Raw genomic sequence first — 26,787 nt, 5'->3', positions numbered from 1 at the left:
CCAGCAGATAAGCAGTTTCTGAATACTCCATGTCTATATGTCTAAATGTATTCAGTGCATCCATGGGATTGGCTGATTAAATATTTAGGTTAACAAAAAAAAGATTTCCTGACAAAGTGACCTGTGGGTTTATGTATAGATATAATACTATAATACAATATAATCAATATATTGTTCCTTGTACAGTGACCAAGGTTCCCCTCACCGACACAGAAATACTGAACCCAGGTTTGTTTGGTTATCTAAGTTCAAAGAGCTTTGTATAGAGGAAGCTGCAGAGCAAATCTCTGGATTACTGTTAGCTGTTTCTGTCATGCAAATTGGATCTTATTTAATGTAAACTAGACACTAAAAACATAAAAGGTTTATCATGTCTGTTCCTTCGTCTATGTACTTTGGTTTGGAGCTATTTTCATGATTACATAATAAGTGTCTACATATTTTATTTGGCTGTGCTTATACTTTTGGGCTTAAGGTGTACTTCTGATTTTTTTTTTTAACTACATTATAATATATTGTGCAACTGTCTGCTGTTATTGGCTTGTTACAACATATGCAATGTGCATAATATTGCTATACAGCTATAAAAAAAGAATCCATCTGAGGTCTCAAAGTCATTCAGCATATACTGTTGTTTCATCTGTTTTATGCACAATAGTAGAAACAGTGATTAAACAGATGAAAGATTCACATTATTTTACTAAATAAAGAGAAAACCTGTTTGGATAGGAGGATATACAAGGTGAAGGCGCTGAAGCTGTACTCGTCATCATCACCTCACATCAAACTATTATTTATAACCAGCTGGCAGGATGGTTCCCAAAAGAAATCATGAAGAATGTTTCATCCTCTGCATCCAATAACAAAACTGATTTTTGACTTCAGGGCTGATCAAATGCTTGTTTTGTGTACACTGTGGATCAGCTCTCTGTGGTGTGTTCATTTATTAGAGCTTGGTTAGTTCATTTGATGTTTTCAAATAAACAGTTTATTACAAATCAGCGTGCATGTATCGTCTTTGTCTGGTTTAAATGAGGACTTTCATGTCTGGTATATGTCATGCTTGTCAAGCAAGGGATTTAAACTAAATTATGAAACTACACTGCCACCATCTGATGGTAAGAAACAGGACACTCAGTGAGATGTAGAGTAAAAAAGTCAGATGCTTCTATTTGAAATGAACAGTTTAAAAACATATTTACTCACAGTGGACTTATGTTTTATGATAGCTAGGCTTAAGGCTCATTTATTTAGTTTTCTGCGGTTTTACAGAAAAGTTTTTGTTTGTTTGTTGACAGTTGTAAATCGGGATTTTCTATAACACACACAATCAGCTTGTTAAATAGGATGAATTAAAGAAATGGTGAGGATAAACACTCCTACACTTGGTGGAGCTTAAATGATAAATACTGCATATTTTTCATCATTATCAAGATTTTTTTTTTAATATCACTGACTAACAGAATGCATTTTTAATTGCAGCACTTTCAGTTGTAATGGATTAGTTTTATGTGATATCATCCATTAATCATCCATTAAAATAAATAAATAATAATAACCTTCGACTTACAAGAAGAACCTTTTTTTTTATTAATTAAACAAATGTAACAAGTATAACAAATATGGCAACATTTTCAAAGACTTTTTCCAACTTGAGAAAATACCAATACAGGCTGTATTTCAATATATAAAAGACAGATAATGAAATTAATATAAACATAAGTAACTAAAGAAATGAATAAATAAAATTAATAAAATTAAAAGGAAAAGACAAAATAAAATTCTAAGAACCGTTTTTCAACCACTTCAGTTAAACCACAATGGTACGGTCGGTTCTGGTTGCTATGGAAACGCGTAGCTGCTGGTCAAAACAGCGCAGGCGCAGAAGCTGATCTCCTGGGGGGGGGTTGCCAACCTTTATTTAAAGATTAGTACAATAAAAAGTAGAATTGAACAGTATTACGTAAAAGGTGTTGTACTTGCAGAAATTGTAAACCATAAGCAAACAAACAAACAAACATTATTCAGAACCTACATTACACATACGCTAGGGGGAGAAGTTTTAACTGATTAAGCCAAAAAGCGAAGAGATTGAAGGATCTTCATGTTTTTACATACATACATAGTTTTTATAGCTTTAGGGTTAGAAGAATTCTTAATTGAATTTAGATATTGCAAAAGCTCACAGGAGTATACATAAAAGGAGGGATGTCTTCCTAAACATCTGGATTTATGAATATGAAATTTAGCCATTAAGATTAACAAGTTAATCATATACCTGTTATCATTGTTGAATTGTCTTTGGTTTTTGTGGAGACCAAATAATACATATTTCCAAAACAGAGCAAATCCTTTAAATACATTTTCTGAGATAAAAACACATAATCTCTGCCAGAAGTCTTGTACAAGAGGACAAAACCAAAAAAGATGTACAGTGGATTCCTTGCAAGTCTTACAAAAGCTACAGTTTGCATCAATGTCTAATTTGAATTTGCTTTGAAGATCATCTTTAGATGGGTAAATTCTGTGTATTAATTTATTTTATTTTTATTCGTTCCACATAATATCATCAGTCAACCGGTTCCAGAAAAAAATTACATATGGTAGCGTGGTTATACTATTCTGAAATAAAGATCTGATAGATTTATTGTTGTTTTTTGAATGCTTAGAAAAGCATATCTTACCAACAATTTGTATTGGATATGCCAATGGCCTGTGGTCTGATGGGATATTAGGTTTATTCTTAAAAAGCATACAAACCCCTGAAGGTATAGAGCCAAATACGTTAGTATAATCATCACGACTGATAGCTAAATTGAAATGTAAACAAAATTCTTCATTTGAGAAAAACATACCATTTGAATCGAATAACTGGTTAACTAAAATAATATTGTTCCTAAACCAACTATCTAAGAAGAGAGATTTTCTTTTATATCGGACTAAAGTTATGCTTGTAAATAAGAGTCCATGAGATCTGCTGTTCGATGATGACCGCAGATCATTAGCCTACGGTATTTCTGCGCTTCTACCTTCGTGCTGTCATGTTTCTGCAGCGCCCCCGTGTGGTTGTTGTTCATCTTTGGCGGACCAAACTCGGAGGAGCAGGTGTGGCGACCTGATGCCGGAAATCACGGGTGCTAATCTTCATAATAAAAGCACAATTTTGTTTTACCTTTGTTAACCAGACATTACTACGCCACTGACGTTTAAATATAGAGGAATCATTTTTTCTCAAATTAGTTAACATCCAGACCGCACACGTTCCTGTTGCTTTTTCATCTGTTATTGACAGATTCCACAATAACAAGATTTAGTTTTTCAACCCAAATTAATGAGTTTCTGCTAAAGGTCATACCTGCTGATCATGAGCCCAGTTTTTTAATTACTGTACTTTAGGTTTTTATCTTTTGTTCTCTTGCTGTTTATCTGTTTCTTCTTTCTTTCTTTAACATGTTTGTATTTTTACATTTTATACGCTGCCGTCTTCTTTTTCTGGTGTCTTGGTGCAACACTTATTCTGAAAAGCCAAACCGGAAAGCGGTCCTGCGCGCAGACGATTTCATGAGCGGTGAGCTGGAAGTAAGACTGTCCTATGATGAGCGCGCACCGGTGCCGGCTGTAGGGGGGAGAGGACGCTGACTGAACCGGTTATCTTCGTATATCAAAATCCTTTTTCATAGTGTTTCATGTTTTTAATGTAGATAAATCCTTAAAGAGTTTGACTGATTAAATAGATTAAAATAAAATCCCGAGGATGCTTACAGACATGATTGTGGAGGAAGAATTTGAGATAAAGGAGGAGGAACCGTGGTACGACAAGCAAGACCTTGAACATGGTACAGTTTCCTTTCAGTCTTTGTGTCTCAGTGCTTAAAGATAAAGATTCGCACTTAGTCTTTATTTACCCTGCAGGCAGAGAATTACAGGGCTGTTACAGCTGATAATGATGCGCGGTGTTTAATATATGAATGGCATTATAAGTAATTTTTAAAATATGCACGGGCAATATTTGCATCAATTTCTGTGGGTTTTAAGTCGGGGTTGTTTATTTAGTCTGAAGTCTGATTTAGTGGAAATTTTGCGAGTCCTGGAAGGGTGCGAGAAAATCCAGGAGTCAGCAGCACACTCACATATGCGGCAAAGTGGGGGAAAAAACAGAAACGCTCTGCCTGAACGTGCCTTTGACTTTATTCATCCTTTCTGCCTGCACGGGCTGCTTTTACGCTAGTGGCCGTGGGTTTGTGTGCCTGTGTGTGCAAAAATTACCTTCACATTTTATCGTGGTTTTGTCCAGGTAGAGTGAAAAAGAGCTTCGCGTGTTAATGTAAAAGTGCATGCCTTTATCGTTCCCTTAATTGAGTTTCTAGAGAGACGCTTTGTGTTACTGGATTGCTGCCAACACCAACAGCACCTCTGAAAGCTGCTTGTCAGGTCTCCTTCACCATTAGTGCTGAGCTATGAATGCTGAAGGACTTGTGGTTTCACCTCTCTTCGTGTCTCCTGCAGACCTGCAGCTGGCAGCCGAGCTGGGGAAGACCCTTCTGGAGAGGAACAGGGAGCTGGAGCAGGGGCTCAAGCAGATGTACTCCACCAACCAGGAACAACTGCAGGAGATCGAGGTAAATACCTCCCTTCTCTCACGAAGTATACTCCTAAACAGAGCTCTCATTAGACCAGGCTGTGGTGAAAACATCAAGAGATGAACCTGCTTCTCTCACGCAGCACTGATTTCCTCTTTAATGCTTTCAGGGTGTTACTTAAAACGAAACATGTTGCTGTACACAGCCATTTATTCTTCTGGGGATGGACAGACATGTGCCCTTTGACCTTCAAACTCCCTGAAGGCTCGCTGAACTCTGGTCCAAAACTGTACGATCTCAGAGTCAAAACCTTTTCTAAGAGACTTCTGACTTCCTGCTAAACATAACTAAACAGGCTTAGTCTGGAGGGAGTCTGCCTCTAAATCCATTCCTGCATTAAACTGCTGACATACACAATTAATCTCTTAAGACCTGCAGCAGACACGTCAATGTTGACCAGTGCTAGGATCGATTCACTGATTTACGCTCGCTGTTCGCTGGATTGAAAGGCGACTAATAATATAAAGCACCATGAAAACCACATTTTAAATGTACAGCTTGCCTTGTTGACTTTGGACTGTTTATGTTAGCGTGTCCGGGCAGAGTGAAGTTACTTATCAGCTGGGGCTTTTTTTCTGTCTTTTGATTTTACGCCAACTGATTACATGACGAAAGTTTCCTGGCTGTGGCGCCCTGTTAGATAATACGTCCTCAATTAATCCGGGACTTAAGAGAGGCATTTAGGTGTTACTGGGAAATAAAATTGTCGGGCTGTTAACCTGCAAGAAAAATGCTCAAATGGCAGCATGTGGATAATAATAGTAGTTAAAGGTTTATGTTTACACTGTCTTACTTACTGTTGGTCCTCACATCAAACATGACCAAAGTTTAAATATTGAGTATCTGCTCGAAATGCTTGGTTAAGAATTTTTTTTTTTTTTTTTTTTTTTTTTTAAATCTACTCTCGACTCTGTTTGAGTCAGTGAGAGAAGATTCCTTAAAGGTGCAGAAGTTTCACCTACAAGCTGTTCAAACCTTTTGTTTGTGAGGGGCAGCCAATCAGATGAAAGTGGGCTTACAATAAGGGGAGGTTGGAAAAGAACTTCAAGCTAGGCTTTAAAGGGAGAGGAGCTAAAATATCTGTCAGCGGGATAATGAATTATTTTAAACACTGAATCATGCAAAGCTACTGTAGAAGACGGCGAACATAAAAAGATGAGTTATCAGCGATTTTGTAATGATTTAATCATTAAAAATAGCTGCTCATTTGACCTGCTAATGACTGATAGTGTAACTGTTAACAATAATAGATTTGTCCCTCCTTTTAAGCCCTTATCACCTTGTTCTCTCGCCTCCAGTACTTGACAAAACAGGTGGACCTCCTCAGACAGGTTAACGACCAGCACGCAAAAGTGTACGAGCAGCTTGACCTGTCGGCCCGAGAGCTGGAGCAGAGCAACCACAAACTTGTTCTGGACAACCGGGCAGCCCAGCAGAAGATCCAAGGGTGAGACATTTATCTCCAGTTTCTTAGTAGAAAATTTAAAAAAGCTAGTTTTTAATAACTTTGTTTTCATTGATTTTTATTTTTTTCTGTGCAGGCTTACAGAAACAGTGGAGCTACTGCAGATGCAGGTGGAGGAGCTGCAGCATCAGGTGGAGGAGCTGAAGCTGAGTCCCTTTCCACCTCAGAAACCTTTGCACAGAGAGAGCTGGCCTCGCAGCACTTACAGCGTGTCCTGTCTGCAGGAGCTGCAAAACACACTCAGGTGGGTAATGCACAAACACAAATTATCACAGATCAGTGGCGCTTAAATGAGGAGTCGAGAGAGCTGACTTCAGACAGGCAGATCTGAAGCTTACATGTGTTTACATTGATGTCGTTTTCCATCTTCCCCGCCTAATGTTACACGCTCACAGTAAAAGGGGCCAAAACCTCCAATTATGAGGTAAATGTAAGTAAAAGTAAACACTGTTGCCCAAAATTGACGACTGATATAACGATATCTCTGCACTGATTTCATTACACGGTCATCTGCTGCAGGCACAACATGCTCCATGATCAACAGATCAACACCTGTAGTTTCAAACTCTATAACAGGTGAAATTTTATATATTCTGGAGACTGTGGACGGTAATTTGTCAGCTTGTTGCTGTGTTTTTGTATTTTTACACTGGTAAAATCACCTTAATTGCTCTTTGTAGGTTTCAGGAGGAGATCTAAGCCAATCCCCTCAGCTTTAGCTTTAATCTATCTGTGCTGATCCTGCTCTTCCTGGCAGCGGGTCGTGTCTATCTTGCAGAGGCCTGCGTGCTTCATGCCCCCGTCACTTGTTCTTGATCTGTAGTGTGACGCGTTCATTCACAGCCTCAGTTTAGTCTCTGTGGTGTGTAATCCTGTTAGCAGGGCTTCTTCACAACATGCAGGAAGTCTCAGTGAAAAAGTCAGAGTGCAGTGCTGTGGTTGAGGTTGGAAGAAAGGAGGTCAAAGTCTCAAGCTGAGAGAACAAATCTGTCTCAATATCTGTCTGAAGTTGATGAACTCTCACACAGGTTGCCTGGTGCTACTGATAAGGTCTTGATTCCTTGCTTAGTGTGCTTTCTTTTCACCGGTCGTTATTTATTTATTTATTTGTTGTTTTCAGCTCTTTATTATCTTGGATATATGTAAATTTTCACCCAAACATCAAGACAAATGGATGAAGCTGCAGATTTGGTTTAAATCGTCAAAACGCTTAAATGGTCACTTTAAATGCCAGATTGAACAACCTGGCTGCTGACCTTTGACCCTTCTCCCAATTGCAGTTATTGCCAACTTTTAAGTTGTTAAGCAACATTTATCAGTAAATGCATCACAGATGAAAAAGAAGTGATAATGGATGAGATTAGCTGAGGCAATAATCTCATTAGAGATTCTTTCACCGGGTTCCTGTGGAGCTTTTAGCCAAATCACATGGTCTCTATCAGCCAACAGGGTGTTCTCCTGGGAGTCACTGCTTTGGTCAGGACTGTAGCCAACCATCTGCTGGCTGTAGCTTCATATTTAGTATCCACACATCAGTTCTTTTATTTAAATACTGTATATGGAAATCAGTCTAAAATGCACCTGTTTGTGCAGGTACGACTACGATCCCGACAAACCCTCAAAGGATATCGAGCCGTCTACCACATCATGGCAGGAAGAGGAGCAGGACTCGCTGCGACAGTCCCTCCATGCTCTTCAGACACAGTTTGCCATTGAGCGTGCTCAGAGGGAAGAAGCAGAGCGAGAGGCTGAGCTGCTCGCCAGAGAAAATGCAGAGCTGGAGCAGCAGCTGGCCGGGATGGCAGGATGTCAGGTAAGAGTGACACCAGTATCTCTCGCTCTTTATCACTTCTGCCCTTAAATTTGTTTCTGACTTGCATCCATCCACTTTCTTGATCACTAATCCAATTTAAGGTCACGGGTGGCGGGTAGCACCCTGGACAGGTCGCTAGTCTAACAGTTTGTCCAACTGTCTATCTTCATCAGGCCAGACTGTCTGAGCTGGAGCGCGAGGCGGAGGAGCTTCGTCAGCTCTGGAAATCAGAATCCTCTACAAGATGCAACAGGCCGGACGTCCTCCACGGCCTGCTGCCGCACACAGTGTTCCTCAACCCAGAGGAGGAGAATGACGGAGAGGCATCTTTGGCTAAAAGCCCCGCGGTCCTAAAGCGCTGGAGAAGTGAGCGGCTGATGAAGGCGACGCAGATGCCAGACTCTCCTGACAGGGTCTATGACCACGAGTGCTCCTGTGTGCGCCGAGCCGAGGTAGTGAAATATCGCGGGATCTCGCTGCTCAACGAGGTTGACGCCCAGTACAGCGCCTTGCAGGTGAAGTACGACGAGCTGCTTCGGCGCTGCCACTCTGAGGAAGACGAGCAGGACAAACTGAGCCACAAGTCAGTGCAGACTGCATCCCTCATCGCCACCACATTCCCTCCTCTGACAGACAGGGAGGACTTTGAGGATGACTTTCACCAGCCGGAGTACAAGGAACTCTTCAGGGAAATTTTCTCCCGCATCCAGAAAACCAAAGAAGACCTGATTGAAAACCGGGGGAAACACTCAGCTGGGAAAGCTCTGCCTAATTAAACACTTGTAAAAAGTTAAAAGGGGAAAAAACAAGAACAAAAATGAAAGACTGATAAGCTTTTGAAAAGCTTCAACATAGCAGCCTATCGGTGCTCCACCAGCCTCTAGTTAACGGTGCGTCTCAGAGGTGCTGAGCAGAAAGGGAACAAAAGCAATAAAAGTTGTTGGCCAGGCAGCTAAACAATGACTGCATCTCGTCTCAGCTCTGTGGGGTCATTATCACATGATCACAATCGCTTTTATATATTAACTCCAAATGGCGTTGCTGTTTCTGGGAAATTTCCTACATCATTATTAGGAAATTATGGACCTGTGAAACAGAAGACCATCTCTGTTTTGGGATTTTTTTTGTTTGTTTGTTTTATTTCAGCTCATGTGAGCTGAAATACTTTATAATTTATAGTTTTCTTCACCACTGTAGCAAAAAAGTGAATTTCTCGATGGTAGTTTTCCTGCACTTGTTAGAGTCACCATTGCAAGATTGACTAATTATAGGTATACAATGAATGACGTATTTGTGATGGAGTTCAGAGGTGATTTTAGGTGCTCTAATATATTAGGATTTTTGTAACTGATGCATTATCCTCCTGAATTTATACTTGATTGTCTTATGGTAGTTTAGATGGCTGTAAGCGAATGTTATAATAAAGTTTACCAAAATATTAACTGTGTACTTGATAATATAATCTGTAACAGTGTCTTGAAGTATGATTAGCTTTTTCTTAGCAGCAGTTCTGTTGCTTCTGCTGCCCGATGTTCACGAGTCCTTGTTTAGCTTAATAACTGTGCACTGCTGTATCTGTATCTCTTTTTTGCCTGTTTCATGGTTAATGTTACTTCACTGAGCGGCTAGGCAACGCATTGTCAATTAGATGTCCCCACAAGGGTATGAAAACAGTAGGCAGAGACATAGTGGGATTGTTCTAAATGCTTAATTTTAATAACAGACCATCCAAGAAGTCTGTGCTTAGGTTGAAGGTGCAGGTGTGCATTAGTGGCGGGATCAGAAAGGATCCGTGTTTGTGTTTGTTTGCTTTGCATAAGAAGAGAAACTATGGAAGTTTTATTATGGTCAAACAGTCTGAACGTTTTGGCATTAATTGCGTAAATGTTTATTAGGTTTATCTAGATTACAAACAACCAACAAAAGAGGGAGGGCAGCTCGCTTCCACGGGCTACCTCCCTCCCTACTTACCTCGGAGCATCTACGCTTCTCTCCCTCCTTGTTCCTTTGCGTCCCATGTGACTTTTCTAATAACCCCCCCACCCTGCATGGTCCGGACCAGGGAGGCCCTCCGTAACGGGTGTGAGGAGAGCAAGGGCCCGGAGCGACCCCTGGCTTTTTTCGCTACAACGGACTCGCTCCCCACTCCGTAGCGGCAAATTCCGCTTCTACGGGCTTTCCTACCTCCCTGGTCCGGAGCACTGTTCCCCTCCGTAGCGGGTGTTTTGGCCTGTGAAGAGAAAGTGAAGAGAAAGTGAAGAGAGACATGAAATTCTCAATTTCCACTGCAACTCCGAGCAGGTGAGCAGCATGGGACTCGAACCTGCGATCTCTGTATTTCGAGCCCACCACCACTTACCGCCATGCTACGTGGTGGGCCGAAAAAACCTTATCAAATGTAGCTATTTAAATTTTAAAAAACCACATTCTCCACATTCAAGGCTTTGGGGCGTGATGCCACGTTAGGGGGCGTGGCCACGATTTTGGGTCGAGCCGCCATCTTAGTAGGCCAAACAAAGGGCTACAGGAGCGAAAGCACACGGAAACATCAGCTTTTGTCGGTTGCAATGTTAGATCGCACGATCGGGAAGGGAATAAGCTGGAAAATGGGCTCTCTTTTTATCGTTTCCCCTCCTGGAAGCAACGTGAGGGATCTCGTGTATCTGATATTACCAAACGAAGACGTCAGGCTTGGATAGCAGCGGTGAGACGAGCTGATTTCGAGTCTCTGCCATCAGGCAGGGATGTTTTAAAGTGCTTTATAAATAAAGTTGGATTGGATTTGAGTAGAATTAGATATAAGGAGAATATAATATATTCAATTCAGCGTAGCCTCCTAGAAGAGTCTGATAGACCGAGTGCAGTTCATGATTCAAGGTAAGATTTGAAAATAACCTTTGATTATTAAATATCTTATTTGCGTCTTAACTTGCATCATTTCTTTAAGTTAAACAATTACAAAGGTATTTTTGACTAAGTTAAAATGCACAATCACAGCATAATTTTCTCTTGTAACTCTGTGCACTTGGGTCAGATGTAGTGCAGGGGGGGGGCTGTGCTGATCAGTGCATGTGTGAGTTAAGGGTGGTTATGGCTTTTGGGAAGAAACTGTTCTTTCGTCTGTCGGTCTTTGTGCTGATGCACCTGTAGCGCTTTCCTGAGGGAAGCGGGTTGGATAAGTTAAAACCAGGGTGGGAACTGTCTTTGATGATGTTTGTTGTTCTGTTGAGGCAGCGGGAGGAATAAATGTCCATCAGGGAGGGGAGAGGGCAGCCTTAGTGCAGCTGCCATGCAGTATGTCAGCAGGCTCTCAATGGATGAATGGTAGAAGGTCAGCAGCAGGTTGGAGCTCAGTTTGTGTGTTCAAATGTGAGAAAAATCTGTTATGTTCTGTGTGTCTGAAACAGTTTTTAAAAAATTACAATTTTGACGATCTGAAGATATCAGTTGTGGTCTGTACAGAATATACATTTTATGTGTGTTATCTACAGCTACACCAAATGGATGCACACTGAGATTTAACATGCTACACTTGCAAAATGGAGTATGTCGAACCATTGGCAGGATGTTGTCTACAATAATTGTGCAAGGTGGAGAAGCACCTGCACTTCTCTCTCCACATGTAGTAGAGTCCATTGTGTCAGGAGACATTCTTCAAGTACACCTAACACCGGGTGATATAAGTGACTCTGAGTAAACAGAGAATCTGAAAAATGTGATTTACAATATTATAACAAGAATATTTGACTGTTTAATATAATGCATTGACAAGTCTTCTTTATCACTCCTGAGAGAGAATCCCAGTTTGCTTGTTCTGTTTGACCAATCGGGGGAGGGCAAAGATCTGACAGCCAGTTTCTTTGCTGGTGTTCTCAGGCCAAGCTGTTCTATTGGGAGCAACAGAAGAGTTAGGGAGGAGCTGATGGCGTCAAATTTGGGGAATTTCTCCAGTGTGTCTCCAGCAGAAATTCACATATGTAGTATGTCCATGAGATAATCCAGGACATTGAAGTAAAACTTAATTTGTCTTTTTATGTGACACGGACACACAAAACAAGAGTATAGAATCTATACTCTAGAATCTATGTGGTTTCTTCTTCCTGTTACATGGCAGTTGTGTTGTTTTTCTCATCATCTTGACATCCTACAGCACCAGGTTTGAACTTTGTAAATTCTCACATCATTCTTTGACATATTTAAACAAACTAATTTGAAAATTTTGAATTTGTAGCCAAAGGGACGACACTTCTGTTATCAGACGTTTCCTGGTTTCTTTGCAGAGTATTGATAGAGTATTGATCATGTGCTGAAAAACTAAATTCAGTGGTCGGGCTCAAGTCAGGCCCGAGGCCCTTTGCAGCATGTTCTCCTACTCGCTCGCTCCGCTGTCCTGTCTCCTCTTCACTGCACTAACTACTAAAGACCCAAAAATAATAATAAAGAAAAAACCTTTTCATAGTAGCTCAAAAACAAAAAAGAGGGAGGCGCCATCTACTGGCACTATTCTGCAATTGCACTTTGTAAGATAACTGCCTCTCTTATGTATCATGTGGCCTGAGAATGCCTCGGGATCATCTAGGAGGAGCTGAGAAGCACTGATGGAAAGTCTGCCTCCAGCACAACCAATCTGTGTGTAAGAGGGAGATGATGGATGTTTAGAAATTATGTAGATGTTCAGATAAGATGTCCACTAAACCAGACTCCAGATGTTCGGCTTAGCCATTTCTACTCTGGCACAGCAACAGCCAAAACATTTCTGTGATAATTTTGTCAGACCAGTCAGACCAGGAACAGGACCTGAATCAAAGAAGAGTCTATAATTAAACGGACATACGCAGAGTAGGTGTTGGTTTCGTCATAACCCGTGCCGTCCACATTTAGGGCGATTTGCTCTCCTTTACTACGACAGTAGTTTGGACTCACTGTGTCCATGGATATTTCCAGCTCCACCTGTATAAGGAGCCGTACATAAATGATAAACAAATACAAAGACCAGACTCTGGCTTTGTCCAAACTTTCAGCTGCACATTTCAACATTTCTTAAAACTTATAATACAAAAAATATATCAATTAACTTGAGAATTTGGTGATATCCAATACTTTAATATTTTATCCTGTTCACACATCTCCCCTGAAACTGAAACACAATTTCAACAAAACACAAAATACATCAACATCAGGTTTCTGGTTACACTTTGCTGCTTGGGTTTGATCTTAGCCGCCAAGTGTGTGACAATTTTATGACTGTCAAACTGTGTTATGTTTGGCATTTTTCACAGATTCAACGAAAGAAATGAGAACAAATAAATATGTTAAATCAAAGATATAATTTAGAAGAGGTTCTTTCCTCGAGTTTGACACATTTTTATGCTTGAATGATTCCTAGGTGAATGTTAAGTGGTCAAAAAAGAAAAAAAAATTTCTCAACATGGTCAGGTAGAAGGACTGGACTCTGAAATGAGTGGAAAGGTAGCCAGTGTCCAAAGAAAAACTCTGAAAGAGCTTCAGAGAGCCAGGAGAGCTGTTGCTCAAGACGACTTGAAAAACAATCCAACAAACTGGGACTCCTTGGAGACAAACTGTAAGAAGGAGTTTTGTAAAGTACTGTACATACTGAGTGTTTTCCAGATAATATTTTTGACCAAGCATCTGTCGGCATTCTGTCGATCTGATCTCATATTTACTAACTTTTACTACAAATAACCTTACGCGTTACAAATGTCCTCTGACAACAGGCTCATCTCTGTGTTTGTCCTGTCAGACCTCAGTGCACTATTCAATACTGCTGCAGTACGTCATTACATTTTTGTGGAGTCCTTATTTTACATTATAAAGTGCTTAGAGCCAACTGTTGTTGGGGTTTGGTGCTATATACTATATAAATGAACCTGAATTGAAGTAAAATATCAAGATTCAGTCTTTCCACAGTTTCGGATAAACTGTTTTGTGCAATCAATGACTTTGCACCAAACAAATAATATTCCATCCATCCTCTTCCACTTATCCAACTCATTTTCTCTGCTTTGTCTAACCTCTGCAGAGCCTCTGTCAAGAAAAACATATCTAAGCATAGAATGGTAAATGGCCTGTATTTATATAGCGCTTTCTAGTCCCTAAGGACCCCAAAGCGCTTTACATATCCAGTCATTCACCCATTCACACACACATTCACACACTGGTGATGGCAAGCTACATTGTAGCCACAGCCACCCTGGGGCGCACTGATAGAAGATGTAAGATATACACTTCATAACACGGCACTGGACAAACCTTGGCTCAGTTGATTTCCTCTGTGCAGTGCAAAAAAGCATCAGTCAGCAGGTCAGGGTGGTGAGATGAACTTGTGCCGTTTGTGACTCTGGTAGTTCTTCTGAGGAAACACCACCGTCTCTCCACACCGTCACCATCCATGAATACAAACTGCTGCTCTGCCAGCATGTAGAAAATCACATATCACACACACACAGGTGAAAAATATGACAGCTATGAAACATTATAGCTCAAGTTTGGATCATTTAGATCTAGAACAGATCAAACTGACTTTTCATTTCAGCAATCCAGTGAACAGACAGGCAATGATACCATACAGACTCTCAGAGTTACAAGAGAAAATTATGCTTGTTTCATAATCTTAACAGAGCCTTAATATCTCCTTATATTAATTCTAGTGAAAGTTGGACACATATTCCTGCTTGGCTGTAATCACCTGTGATTATCTGTAAACATTAAAATCAGACATATTAACGATGCCCTCGTCAAACAAACCCCCCAGGAATTATGTTCATACTCAGCAGTCACAAAGTCTAACTGGTCATTGAGTTTAAAACCTCAATAAGTTTTCATTCAGCGTACTCTCCATTTTCATTTTTCAGACGTACCTGATCTTCTCTGGCAGACTGGACTTTCAAAGTCACCATCAGAAAGCTCCTCTGGTTCCTCCTGAGGGAAAAAAGCATGTTCTGCATCAAATCTAATCCAGTTGCACCAAATCCCCGGTAACACAGAGCCACATGCCTGCACTAAAAACTGTTTACACCTGATAAAAGTGCAATATTAATTATGAAAAATAAGTTAAAGGAACAGACTCACTCACTCACACACAAAAAAAAAAAGTGAAAAATCAAATGCAAAGCCATCAACTGCATTAAAGTGTTCCCACCAGCTCTGTAACTTGTGTTAAAAGAGCACCTTCTGCAACAAATGTAAATTTTCTGTATTTTCAAATAAATGAACCAAACATATTAAAGATTTGGATTTGGTACCTGGAAGAAATCCATATACAGCAATGCCTGTTCCACATTTCACAAAAAACTACAGCAATAATGACAAAAGGCATCAAACATTTAAAGTGTTTATTGAGCAAAATAACAAACCAATAAAAAATAATATTACTTGGAATATTTGATGATGGAGGAAATCAGATTTGGCCTGAATTTCAGCTCATGTGTCCACAAATACAATGTGTTGGAAATCAAAGCGTTACCTCATATGAAGGGTTGGAGTTTGTCCTGAATGCCTTGTGAGGCAGAGGCACTTTAGACGGAGGCTCAAGATAGCAGCACGTGGCGATAACATGGGCGTATCAGCTGCATCGCCACTTAGGAAGGTCCAGTGTTTGCGTGCTGGACTGGTGTTTGCACAGAGACAGATCTACATCTTATTCCAAATCACATCTTTATTGGTTCTCATCAAGAAATCAGTCACTCAAAGTTCCTCTCAAAGAAAGGAAAATCTGAAACTCTACATTTAGCCAACAAAAACCTTGACATTCATTAAAAAGTTTAGAAATCAGTACGTGTGACTGAATAACAGAAATGTAGGAAACCATATTTGATGAAGCAGCTTTCAGGTCCACGATTGCCAAAGATATCAGAGATTTCAGTTCATTAATACTTTAGCTTGGTTTGTTTTCCCTTTTTTTTCTTACAGTATTCAGCCATATTTTATCTAAGCATTGAAGCCATTAAACCCAGCCTTCCTCTTTTATGCAATAAATAAAAATATCATACTTGGCTGATACACCTTAAAGTCAGATTGGTGAAAGTGTAAAAACTAACGGAGAATTTTGGTGCCTAAAAGGCCTTAAACAACATTTGCCTTGTTGGTGAAGCAATAAAGTAAAACGTGTTTTTTCTCCGAGGGAATTTACAACCAGGGGTGAAGTGAAAGCACTCTGAGCCACAGCTGCTTTCAATTGTAAACAGCAAACTGATGTTTAAAAGGTTTAACTAAAGAATAATCAAATTTCAGGTCATAAATGCAATAAAACAAACAAAAAACTACCAATAAACCGCAAATATTCATCTTTCGAGTTCTTCATTTTTTTCCTCCCTCTCAGGCTTTTGAGCTGTCAGAGTACGTGGGGAGCTTCAGTCCTCCCACTGAGTCGGGGCGCTCACACGAAGATCAGAAATGCTTCAGCTGAAATGAGAAAAGCTTCTTGTTCTGAGCACAGCTGACCATCTTTGTCCTCTAGTCGCCCACTCTCAGAGCGGGGCAAGCTGCTGTGATTGGCTCTCATCTCTCCACTGCCCTCCCGTGGGACACCTGAGAGTGGATATGATTGGCTGGGGGTGACTGCATGGGGGGAGGCTCCCGGGGTCAGGACTGTATTGTTCCCTTTAGGTACCACATCCCTGCGTGGCTGCTGCAGCACTCCTGAAAAAAAGACAACAGGTTAGATCAGTGGACAACATCTGGTTGAAAGGCAGACGTTGAGACTCAGAACTGGGCTCACATTAAGCAGCCGGTCGATGTCGGCTTTAGACACGTCTCCAAGCTCCTGAGCCAGTCTGGCCTGGATTATGTTCCTCCTGACCCGGTAGTTCTTCGTGAACACATCATAGAGCAGCCGGCGGTGCTGCAGGGAGAACAAAACCACACAGAAGTATGAATTCAACTCTGCAGACTGCAGCTGAAACACGTGAAGTGAGCAGACTACCAGCATATAACAAGGTGGTAAATACATCAGAGGGTTGCTTGGGCACACTGGTGGTATAAAAGACGTACAGAGCTCCTGGGTCTGAAGTGTGAAGCCGCACACAAGTGCCTTAAACCTGCATTCCTTCTAATGGACACTGACTTCCAGTCCTATACAAGTTTCAAGGAAAATGCCACTCTGCCCCATGTAATCATGTTTTTAGTTTAATGGGCTCAGTCACTCATCTGAGGTCATCTTGCATAAAAGAAAAATATGGTTCACTTTGGGAAATTCTGGTCATACTATGTCTCAGACAGGAGGCTTATCCGTGGGATTAGCTAATCACTTGTGGCTGACAAGACGTGAGCCAATGAGACCGTGAGCCAAGATGGGGATGGCAGAAAACAAACAAGTGGCCAAAATGCTAAAACTGATCCCCCAAACAGGATTTTACAAACCAATGGGTGGCACAGTGGCTTCACCCATCTTTTATATACAGTTTGTAGTTAAATCGTAATATCACTAAATCAGCACATTAGGAAATATGGATAAATTGCAAGACTGGGTCAGTAGCAGCTTGTTTTTCAAGTATAATTAGTGTTTTTGTAACTCCTGGCAAAAGAAATTCTTTCACATGTAACAACACATAAAAGCATAACTTGTTTGATGTAATCGGCTAAATTTGATGGGTGGGTTGTTTTATTTCTCCTTGTTTCCAAATGCTGAGCTGAGCCAACTAAGTTGTGGCTGTATTATATTTATTGGTCCCTTTTTAATTCTGCACTAGCCCTTTAAATAAATTAGCAATGCCACACACTGATTGTAAAGTCATTTGACCAAAGGAAGTCTATGTCAGAAATCGAAGAAAACAGTTCACAGAACTGCATCTTACTTTAGTGTTGCAGTGAAACGATAGCAACAAACCAATCGTGACCCACACTGAAACATCACTGATTCGTATAAAAAAAAAAAAATAATAATAATAATAATAAATTATTTTTCAAATTCTTGTAAAATTCAGGGATTGCTGTGAGTGTTTACCTTATCAAAGTCCTCTCCGGTCTCCCACAAGCCAAACACCTTTTGTTCATCTGGGGCTGCTTTGGTCTGAGCAGGAAACTGAAGTTAGAGGGAAACAGAAATGTTAGGCAGGAGGATTTGATCCTTAAACCTGCTCCTAGCTCAACTGTCTGCTCAGCCTGAGTCTTCTGAGATTGTCTGGACTGTTTGGAGTGCTACACTCTGTAGCTGAAAAATGAAACAACAGTTCCTCTAATGATTATCTGAGTCTGGCTTCACAAACTAGCAAAACACAAATACTGAAGCTTCAAAGTACAAACTGCAGAGACCAGCGGGTGGCTGTGCCCATCTTTGTGTACAGTCTATGTTTTAGCCATGCATCTAGATCTGAGTATCATGTTATGAAACTGTGTTGTTTTTCTCATCATTTTGAAATCCTGCAGCACCAAGTTTGAACTTTGTAAATTCTCACATCACTCTTTGACATATTTAAACAAACTAATTTGAATATGTTGAATTTGTAGCCAAAGGGACGACACTTCTGTTATCAGAAGTTTCCTGGTTTCTTTGCAGAGTACTGACGAATCATGTTTGATCAGGTTGTATGCAAGTGAACACTTTGTGTGGAGGGCAAAGGAAGAGCTGCAATTGCCAAATAGCATCACAAAACCATCTGCTACTTACTCCTCTTTTTTTCTTATTCTTAACTGCATTTTTAAACAAACAAAGTCTTGGCCCAGATTACTCAAACTACTCTTGCTGCTCATAAACCCCTGAAAATGTTGTCATCACCCTCAGAGGTCAAGTCTAGATTCTCTGTGGGTCAATAATAGGTGAGACGAGCTGATCAGTTCAACTGTAGCTAGACACTGGTTTACAGATTGTTGCAGCTTTAAACAAAGTCTCTAGTTAATAGCCAAATGTCCTATTAAAAGCCATTTTAGCAGCATGGGTCAGTGACATGTTGTTTGCTGAGTTTATATAAACTCTTCTCTCTGCGGTGCTGATGTGCCTCACAGATTGATCATATGCTGAAAGACTAAATCCAGTGGTCCGGGCTCAACTCAGGCCCAAGGCCCTTTGCAGCATGTTCTCCTACCGGCTTGCTCCGCTGTCCTGTCTCCTCTTCACTGCACTAACTACTAAAGACCCAAACATCCAAAAATAATCATAAAGAAAAAACCTCTTCATAGTTGCTCAAAAACAAAAAAAAAGAGGGAGGCGCCATCTAGTGGCACTATTCTGCAATTGCACTTTGCAAGATAACGGCCTCTCTTATATATCACGTGGCCTGAGAATGCCTCGGGATCGTCTAGGAGGAGCTGAGAAGCACTGATGGGGAGAAGGATGTGTGGGATATCCTGCTTAGTCTGCCCCAGCACAACCAAACTGTAGTTAAGAGGAAGATGATGGATGGTTAGAAGTTATTATGTAGATGTTTAGATAAGATGTCCACTAAACCAGACTCCAGATGTTAGGATTAGCCATTTCTACTCTGGCACAGCAACAGCCACAGCCAACTGCTTGTGGTCTAAAAACATTTCTGTGCATTTTATTCCAATATATGACATACAAAAAAGACTCACAGGCACCATTATCTGTTTGCACTGTTGGCTGAGCAGTATGGCGTCCTGTAGCATGTGATCCGAGATGGAGTGGAAGACGCTCTGGCCGACCGGCATGGACGCCACGTGGAGGTTAAACAGCCTCTTCAGCTCATTCAACGTAATCACAAAATGCTTCCGGAAAGTCTTTATCACAAAGTCCTGCAGCTCCAGGGACGCCGTGTTGGCAGGACTCCCTCCGTTGGTGTGATCAAAGTCGGGGGAGGTGGCACTGGGGTAACCATTGAGAGAACCATTGGGGATTGAGGAGGAACAGGATGTGTCCATTGGCTCGTCTTCCCTGTCGCTGACGGGCTCCTGTTTGATGTGGATGCTGCTTCCTGCGCGTCTGGCCTCCAGGTCCTTCTGCAGGGTCGACTGGTTTTCTTGCGCTCGCTCCTGAGCCATCTTCAGACGCTGTTCCCCGCTGATGTGGACAGGATCTAGAAAACACCGCACAGATCTCTTGAATAAGCTCAGCAGAGTATACCGATATCATTTGAGGGGTATTTGACAAACTGTAACTCAGTACAAACCAGGCTGAGCGGACTTCTTTGGCACAAAATCTTCTTTAGAAAAATTAAACACCTTTTCCAGCCTTCAAGAAAATAAACAAGCCAGATTATTCCACTGCAGCAAAAACATTTAATAGCGCGAAACTGCTGATGTGCTGCCCTTTCAACGTGTCGCTTACTTGCTCTGGATGCCAAGCCACAGCATGTTCTGCCTGTGGGCAACATCTGAGTGTTTCTTAATAAAGTCTACATCAGTAGGCAACAGGAACTCCCAGCCCCGGTTGGCCCGAGGAGCCGCCACGTGTTCCAGGAACTCTTTCACGTCTTCTGGGGGAAGCTGAAGGAAGCAGAAGGAAGGAGGTGTTAGTTCTCTTTACCTGAAACTGCAGCCTCCAGGTCACAAATGCAAACGAGAGCAATACACTGAGGGACATTAAAGATCCAACAAGATCCTGATTGTCGAGGATGCAAAACAACTTAAAAGGACTAATTCAAAGTGCAATGAACCTCTAATAAAAAATAAATAAAAACATGCACCCTCAGTAATTAACTCAGCTACTTCTCCTGAGCCATTTCAGTTACTAACAAACAGAAACATTCAATCAAGCATCTAATTTTGGTCTCATCCTTACTTTGATGATGGATGCAATCTCCTTTCTCATCACAGAGCGCTCCAGAGTGAACCTCCACATCTACAAAATGAAAAGACGACTTAAACTGTGCCTGTCAAGTATTATGCTGCAGCTTCGTCAAAGGAGAAACAACAGAGAGAAGCTCACCACAAAGTCTCTGCCACGACAGAGCACCTCAGCAGGAACACCGCTGTGAGCACTGAAGGTGTTTTTGGGATACAGAACGTCACTGTGGAGGAAAAATTAAAACCCACATCAGTCATTTCTCACTCAATATAAAAACATGGAATTAGACAAGACCTACTTGACCTGTGGTTCATTTTAACGTTTCAGTTAGATCAAAGATCCCTGGTCCTACCTCTTGACAACCCAGTTCCCCTGAACCAGCAGCGCCACCTGTTGGATGCAGCGCAGCACTGAGGTCGAGTCTGTGCCAGAGGCGAGCAGGCCCATCAAATTAGCAAATGGCATTACCTTCACTGGAGAGGAGAGACAGTGAAGTGAGTGAAATGAATGGTATGATGATGATGTTGCTGTTTATGCTTTAGTGCCCCCACGTGGCACAAAGAAAAACTGCATGGGAAATGTTGACTACCATGGATGTTTGCATGTGTGTTAAAAATAATAATAATACATTGTAAAAAAAATAAATAATCAAAAGCTCTTCTTAATCATGTTATCCTACCATTCTTCATCAGAGTCTTGACTTGCTCTCCGAGTGGCAGAGTGCGGAGCTGGGCCATAGAGAGCACATTACTGGGACCCACAGGCTTCACCCTGACACACAGAGAGGAAAGCGAGTTAATGACACAATTCCCGGACAGTCACTGAGTTTACATGCAGATGTATGTGCCAGAAGAGAGGGGCACACTTACACTTTCTCCTCTGCAAGAGGCGGCATCAGCATCGCCAGATACTCCCTGAGAAAATGAGAGAGGAGTGAGAGAGGAGAACAACAGAACAGCAGCAGAACTAAAACTGCATCAATATACAGCTCATCAGTGCCTAAGAAATAAACTACACATCCCATTTAATTCAGATAATAAAAAAGCATAAGTATCAAGAAGCTATTTATTTGTACTCACTTTGGAGTTTTGACCAGTTCAGAGTTCTCCGAGGCGTCCACTGACTGACAGAACAGGTACTGCCTTTCATGATCCGAGCGCCCGTCCTGAATTCGATAGAATAGAATAGAATAGAATAGAATAGAATTCAACTTTATTGTCATTGCACATGCACAGGTACAGGGCAACGAAATGCAGTTTGCATCCATCCAGAAAGTGCTTTAGTCGTGATATAGATATATTACAATATAAATTAGCAATAATAGAGATGTGTAAGTATATTACAGATGTTGCAAACACAAAGCGCTTCATGATGATGCATAACCAGCACAATACAAAACATCTCATAACGTTAGCGCTCAAGAAAGGAGAAAAATTCATCCTTAATGATGAATACTCCCTCTACCTTGACTCCGTGATAGGTCAGGTGAACCCAGGGCTCCTCCGCCTGCTTCTTCTGAAGGAACTCGTATGACTGGATCCTCCTCTGTCGGGCCTGTTCCGACTCGGGACGAGCAAACCTCACCTGGAGCACGAGCAGGACAAACTTTAAGACTTAAATCAGTGTAATTATGAGCTTGTATGTAAGCGCGTGTGTCTAAGCATTTACCGTAATAGCCTTGGCTTCCTCCTCAGCTTCATCCTGGGAGGAGTCTCCACCTGTACACACAAGACTCTGGTCAAATAACTGTAATCATACCTGCTCCTACCATGATGTTTGAAGAAACATCTAAAAATAAACGTAAAATACTTTAAAGCGGGGATGGGCAATTAATTTCTCCAAAGGGCAAATATTAAAAAACTGGGACTGTTGTGGAGGGCTTATTGGTGTCGACCTCCACAACAGTCGCAGTTTCATATAACTGCCCCTCGGAAAAATGTAAAGAACAGCTAAAATCTGATTTTAAAACAATCTTAACTCCAGTAAGGATGACATTTGGCAACCTCCCTTGTACCCTAATAGAAAAGTTTAAAACCTCAGTGAAGAGTTTCTGGGGTTTTCCCCAAGGCTAGCTGCATAGGCAGAAACTATCCTTACTAACTTCTGATTCACTCACAGTCAGTCTGTTCTGTAAGCAGGTGTGGAATATGACAAAAATCACTCAGTTCAGGAAAGATCAAGGTTTTCTAGGAGTAAACAATTAAAGTTTTCAAACAAAAGATAAACTGTGTATACTAAATAATCCATCTCAGAATTTAATCTGGAAAACAGGAAAAGCAGGCACACCTTCATTGGCCGCCTCCCTCTCTCTGGTTTTGTTGTCAGCCTTGTCCAGGTAAGAGAAGCTGGGCCTCATCTGAAGAATTCCAGTCAGAGGTGTGACGTGAAGCTCACCTGTTAACGCCATCAATAAAACAACCAGATCATAAATCCTACTCTGATTGGAGTAGGATTAAACAGATAAAAACAAAGCCAAAACACAAACATGGTGCCACAATGAACTGCACAGGCTGCTGAACACGTTAATCAGGTCAGACCTTTGCGAAACACAGCAGCTGCGTATCTGGAGGTGTTGGTGGTGGCCTGGATGGAGGAGAAGGTCTGCTTGTCCATAATTTTACTAGAAATGGGGGGGGGGGGATGAACAGTCAGACCAGAAACAGGACCTGAATCAAAGAAGAGTCTATAAATAAACGGACATACGCAGAGTAGGTGTTGGTTTCGTCATAACCCGTGCCGTCCACATTTAGGGCGATTTGCTCTCCTTTACTGCGACAGTAGTTTGGACTCACTGTGTCCATGGATATTTCCAGCTCCACCTGTATAAGGAGCCGTACATAAATGATCAACAACTACAAACACCCGATTTAATGACTTTCAACATTTCTGAAAACTTCCAATACAAAAAATCTTATCTTATAATTTAACCTGATGTAACCAATTAACTTGAGAAATTGGTGATATTCAATACTTTAAAAATTTATCCTATTCACACATCTCCCCTGAAACGGAAACATATTTTCAACAAAACACAAAATACATCAACATCAGGTTTTTGGTTACCCTTTGCTGCTTGGGTTTGATCTTAGCCGCCAAGTGGGTGACATCATCATAGGTCATGGTGGCTGGTCGCACAGGGTACTGCATCAAGGGAAAGCGGTGAACTCAATTAGTGACTCTTTGAACATTACACATCAATCCCACCCCAGACGGTGCAGATAAGTTAGAGAAACTGCTCACACGTGGGCTCGTGAGGTCGTGCTCATCAGCGCACGGGTACTACAAAGGGACAAGCTCACCTGGAAAAGATACAGCTTATCTGCAAGGCTTTTGGCGAGGTACACGTCGATCTAGAAAAAACACAAACGTAGATCAAAGTCAAACAGGCTGACGTAAGGAGCCAACAGCCAAACCAGACTTTCCTCCAAAGTTCCCCAACTCAGGGTCATAGCAGGGTGAGAGGTTGGGTACACCCTGGACAGGTCGCCAGTCTGTCGCAGGGCTAACACAGAGAGACAGACAAGTAGGGCTGCAGCATTTGAATATTTAAGTAATTCAGTTTGCATTGATCCAAAGTGTTTGTGCTGACTTTATGGTGATGTAGATGTTAATAATTTGTGTTAATTATAATTCAGTGTCCAACCAAACAGCCACAGGTCATTGGCTCAGAGTTTTCCTGGCCATTGTATGTTATAAAAAAGCTTTTATTTTTATATTTTAAATATTCATAAAATTTAATTAATGCAATCTTTTTTCCTTGATTCTAAAAATTTTTGTTAGGAGAGCCCTTAAATAAATATGGCTCAGTACACCCCATGCCCTCTTTAGATTCCCCTCTGCATGCTGCAGGTATCACTGCAAGACAAAGTATGAAAGTTGTCTTTAGCAAGTTGCCTGATTTAAACATCGTATCAGACTTAGTTAGCAGTTAATCTGCATAATTTAATGTAACGCCTGTAATCTCTTTGTGGTGTGTTTATGTAGACAGAGTCCGGGCATGTCTTTGGGCTGAGGGTCGAGTACTCTAAGAGAACATGCAAAAACCACAGTAAGATACTAAATTCGAACCCATGACCTTGTTGCTGAGAGGCAGGAGTGCCTCATAGCTAACCACCGTGCCACCAAGTAAATAATAGATTATTAAAATCAGCTGTCTCCACTTAGCTCAAACAAATCCTTTTTGTGCTGACAAATCAGCTGCCAGAAGTAGTCAAGCCATGATCACTAATGAGAAGTTAATGAACCTTGTCCCTGTCAAGTGAAAAGGCACTGCAGAACCTTCAGCACCAATTACTAAAGTACATATTTAAAGTAATTAAATATGTATGCTGTACAATCATTCCACCCTGGAAAATGATCACTTCAAAGAAATAATTAAAAGCCAAAAATTGCCACGACAGTCATGCCGATGACGACTGTATGTAAACTTCTCACTACAACCATGAGTATAAATGCTGATATTTGCTGCCAGGTGATTTTATTACCTGTTAATACACCTAACAGAGACTATGCATGGGAAACACCTGGGAATTGTTTACTGCCCGTGAGGCTGTGTTCACACTGATAAACACAGAACAGCAATAAAAGGTGCACAGGGCAGAGAAAATGCTGTATCATACTTGATTAGGTCAGTGAGACGTATAATATCCTTTCACTTAAGCCTGTAAACATACCTCCTCTATAATGGGGTCATCATCATCACCGCTGGCCATGTTGATGTGATCAGAGCAAGAAGGTGAGAGGGGCAAATCTTGGGGGAGAGGGGAAGGGGGTGGAACCTGGAAAAATAAAAGACAAACTGGGTTACAGGAGCTAAACGTCCGGCTGCACATTCCTGTTACTGTTATGGAGTGGCTACACCCAGACTGGCAACAGAGGCACTAGATGACAGGAACTTAGTGATCCGGCACATTACAGTTACATCACAGTTCAGTCAGGAGGTGTCAGTATTGGTAATAGCCGATACTATTCAATTAACCCAACAAGTAAACCATAAGACGCTAAAGTAGTCAACTTCCTATGGTAACCTGTCATGTGATGCTTTCACGGACACACAGGTAAAATCCACATGATGCAACACAGCAGTAAAAGACTCCTCCTCGTAGAAACATAACCCTATCAAACACTGTGTCAAGCTAATAAAAAAACCGTATGACGCCAATTTACTGGCTGACTATATAGAGTGTTTATGGTTAAGTTAGCTCCATTAGCAGCAAACCCTGTGAGCATTTATCACAGGCCTACACAACACAGCGGGTGATTTTTTTATTCCTATGTAAAAACCAACACCAATATAAAGAAGATAGGATACACAGCACTAAGTTGAAGATCTGTTTCCTGTAAACAAAAGTACAAGCAACGACATTAGCTACCAAGGCGGTAGCTAGCAAATGTAGCCTAGCGTGAGCTAGCTTAGCATGGCGTGCTTAGTTAAAATAACACAGATTCAATCAGCGGGCCTGATTTTAAATGTTCTTTATGTAAGAATAGCAGATTCCTCCCTCACCTGCACACTTCACCGTTCAGCTTTAGCTATCTCATCCGGGTGTAGCTAGCCCAGGAACGTGGTGCAGAGAGCTGCTGCTGAAGTGGAGTTTAACTCAAGACAGCTGTAGTCTACTGCCGATGTGATACCATGTTGACTCTGCTCCACACAGACACGTGGGGAGGAGCCCGCGCCCATAATGCACAGCGAGTCCGCTATGCGCTTGTGTCATTATTTTTGTACGCTTTTTTATTCATTACCAACTACCCCTAGGTATTATTTGTGGACAATTTAAGTTTTCAGATGAGATTGTTTCGTGAATAGAACGGGAAAAAAATGTATCCTGGCAGCGGTGGGATTCGAACCCACGCCCCCGAAGAGACTGGAGCCTTAATCCAGCGCCTTAGACCGCTCGGCCACGCTACCGTTGTGATACGACGTATCGAAACAGAGGCTAATAGCGAATATGAAGCCCCCTGACTATAAAGTTTGGGTTGTACCCGTTTTAAATGGAGTTGAGACAAAAATAATGTAATATAAAATCCAAGGACATGCAAAATATACCCTGAAGTCTCCTGGGCAATTAAAAATAGAAAGTTTCAATTATTGCACTTCTATTGAGTTCTTTTTTTGAGACTGCAGCAGCAAATAAGAGGATAAACGTGTCCTCAATAGACAGAGAGGAGT

General features: G+C 41.3%; 2 protein-coding genes, 1 long non-coding RNA gene and 1 other non-coding gene across 4 annotated transcripts; 2 read left to right on the top strand and 2 right to left on the bottom strand.

Annotated features, from left to right (window-relative positions):
- The first annotated feature begins 3,545 nt into the window (after window positions 1–3,545).
- On the top strand, window positions 3,546–9,360 carry LOC100704770 (cerebellar degeneration-related protein 2). The gene is made up of 6 exons (XM_003441742.4): window positions 3,546–3,836; window positions 4,507–4,619; window positions 5,939–6,087; window positions 6,182–6,349; window positions 7,699–7,918; window positions 8,092–9,360. The coding sequence occupies exons 1-6, from the start codon at window positions 3,755–3,757 to the stop codon at window positions 8,692–8,694; spliced, it is 1,335 nt and encodes a 444-aa protein (XP_003441790.1). The 5' UTR covers window positions 3,546–3,754; the 3' UTR covers window positions 8,695–9,360.
- Window positions 9,361–10,365: 1,005 nt separating this feature from the next.
- Window positions 10,366–15,557, top strand: LOC112847625 (uncharacterized). Its single transcript, XR_003221261.1, has 2 exons — window positions 10,366–10,795; window positions 14,791–15,557. It is a non-coding gene; the product is annotated as an uncharacterized LOC112847625 (long non-coding RNA).
- An 18-nt stretch (window positions 15,558–15,575) lies between these two features.
- Window positions 15,576–26,350, bottom strand: polr3e (polymerase (RNA) III (DNA directed) polypeptide E). Its single transcript, XM_003441741.5, has 21 exons — window positions 26,122–26,350; window positions 25,289–25,393; window positions 23,915–23,965; window positions 23,679–23,756; window positions 23,319–23,434; window positions 23,153–23,235; window positions 22,902–23,009; window positions 22,284–22,333; window positions 22,080–22,199; window positions 21,695–21,780; window positions 21,485–21,529; window positions 21,295–21,386; window positions 20,968–21,088; window positions 20,757–20,838; window positions 20,610–20,669; window positions 20,157–20,314; window positions 19,999–20,060; window positions 19,445–19,905; window positions 17,880–17,957; window positions 16,656–16,778; window positions 15,576–16,576 (listed from the first exon to the last, which is right to left on the bottom strand). Exons 2-21 carry the CDS (start codon window positions 25,325–25,327, stop codon window positions 16,520–16,522), a joined length of 2,070 nt encoding a protein of 689 aa, XP_003441789.1. The 5' UTR covers window positions 25,328–25,393; window positions 26,122–26,350; the 3' UTR covers window positions 15,576–16,519.
- Window positions 26,351–26,444: 94 nt separating this feature from the next.
- Window positions 26,445–26,526, bottom strand: trnal-aag (transfer RNA leucine (anticodon AAG)). The gene has a single exon. It is a non-coding gene; the product is annotated as a tRNA-Leu (tRNA).
- Window positions 26,527–26,787: the final 261 nt, after the last annotated feature.

Source organism: Oreochromis niloticus, linkage group LG8 (genome assembly GCF_001858045.2).
Source record: "Oreochromis niloticus isolate F11D_XX linkage group LG8, O_niloticus_UMD_NMBU, whole genome shotgun sequence".
In the NCBI taxonomy this organism is placed as follows: Eukaryota; Metazoa; Chordata; class Actinopteri; order Cichliformes; family Cichlidae; genus Oreochromis; species Oreochromis niloticus.
This window is presented reverse-complemented; position numbering and strand designations above follow the sequence as displayed.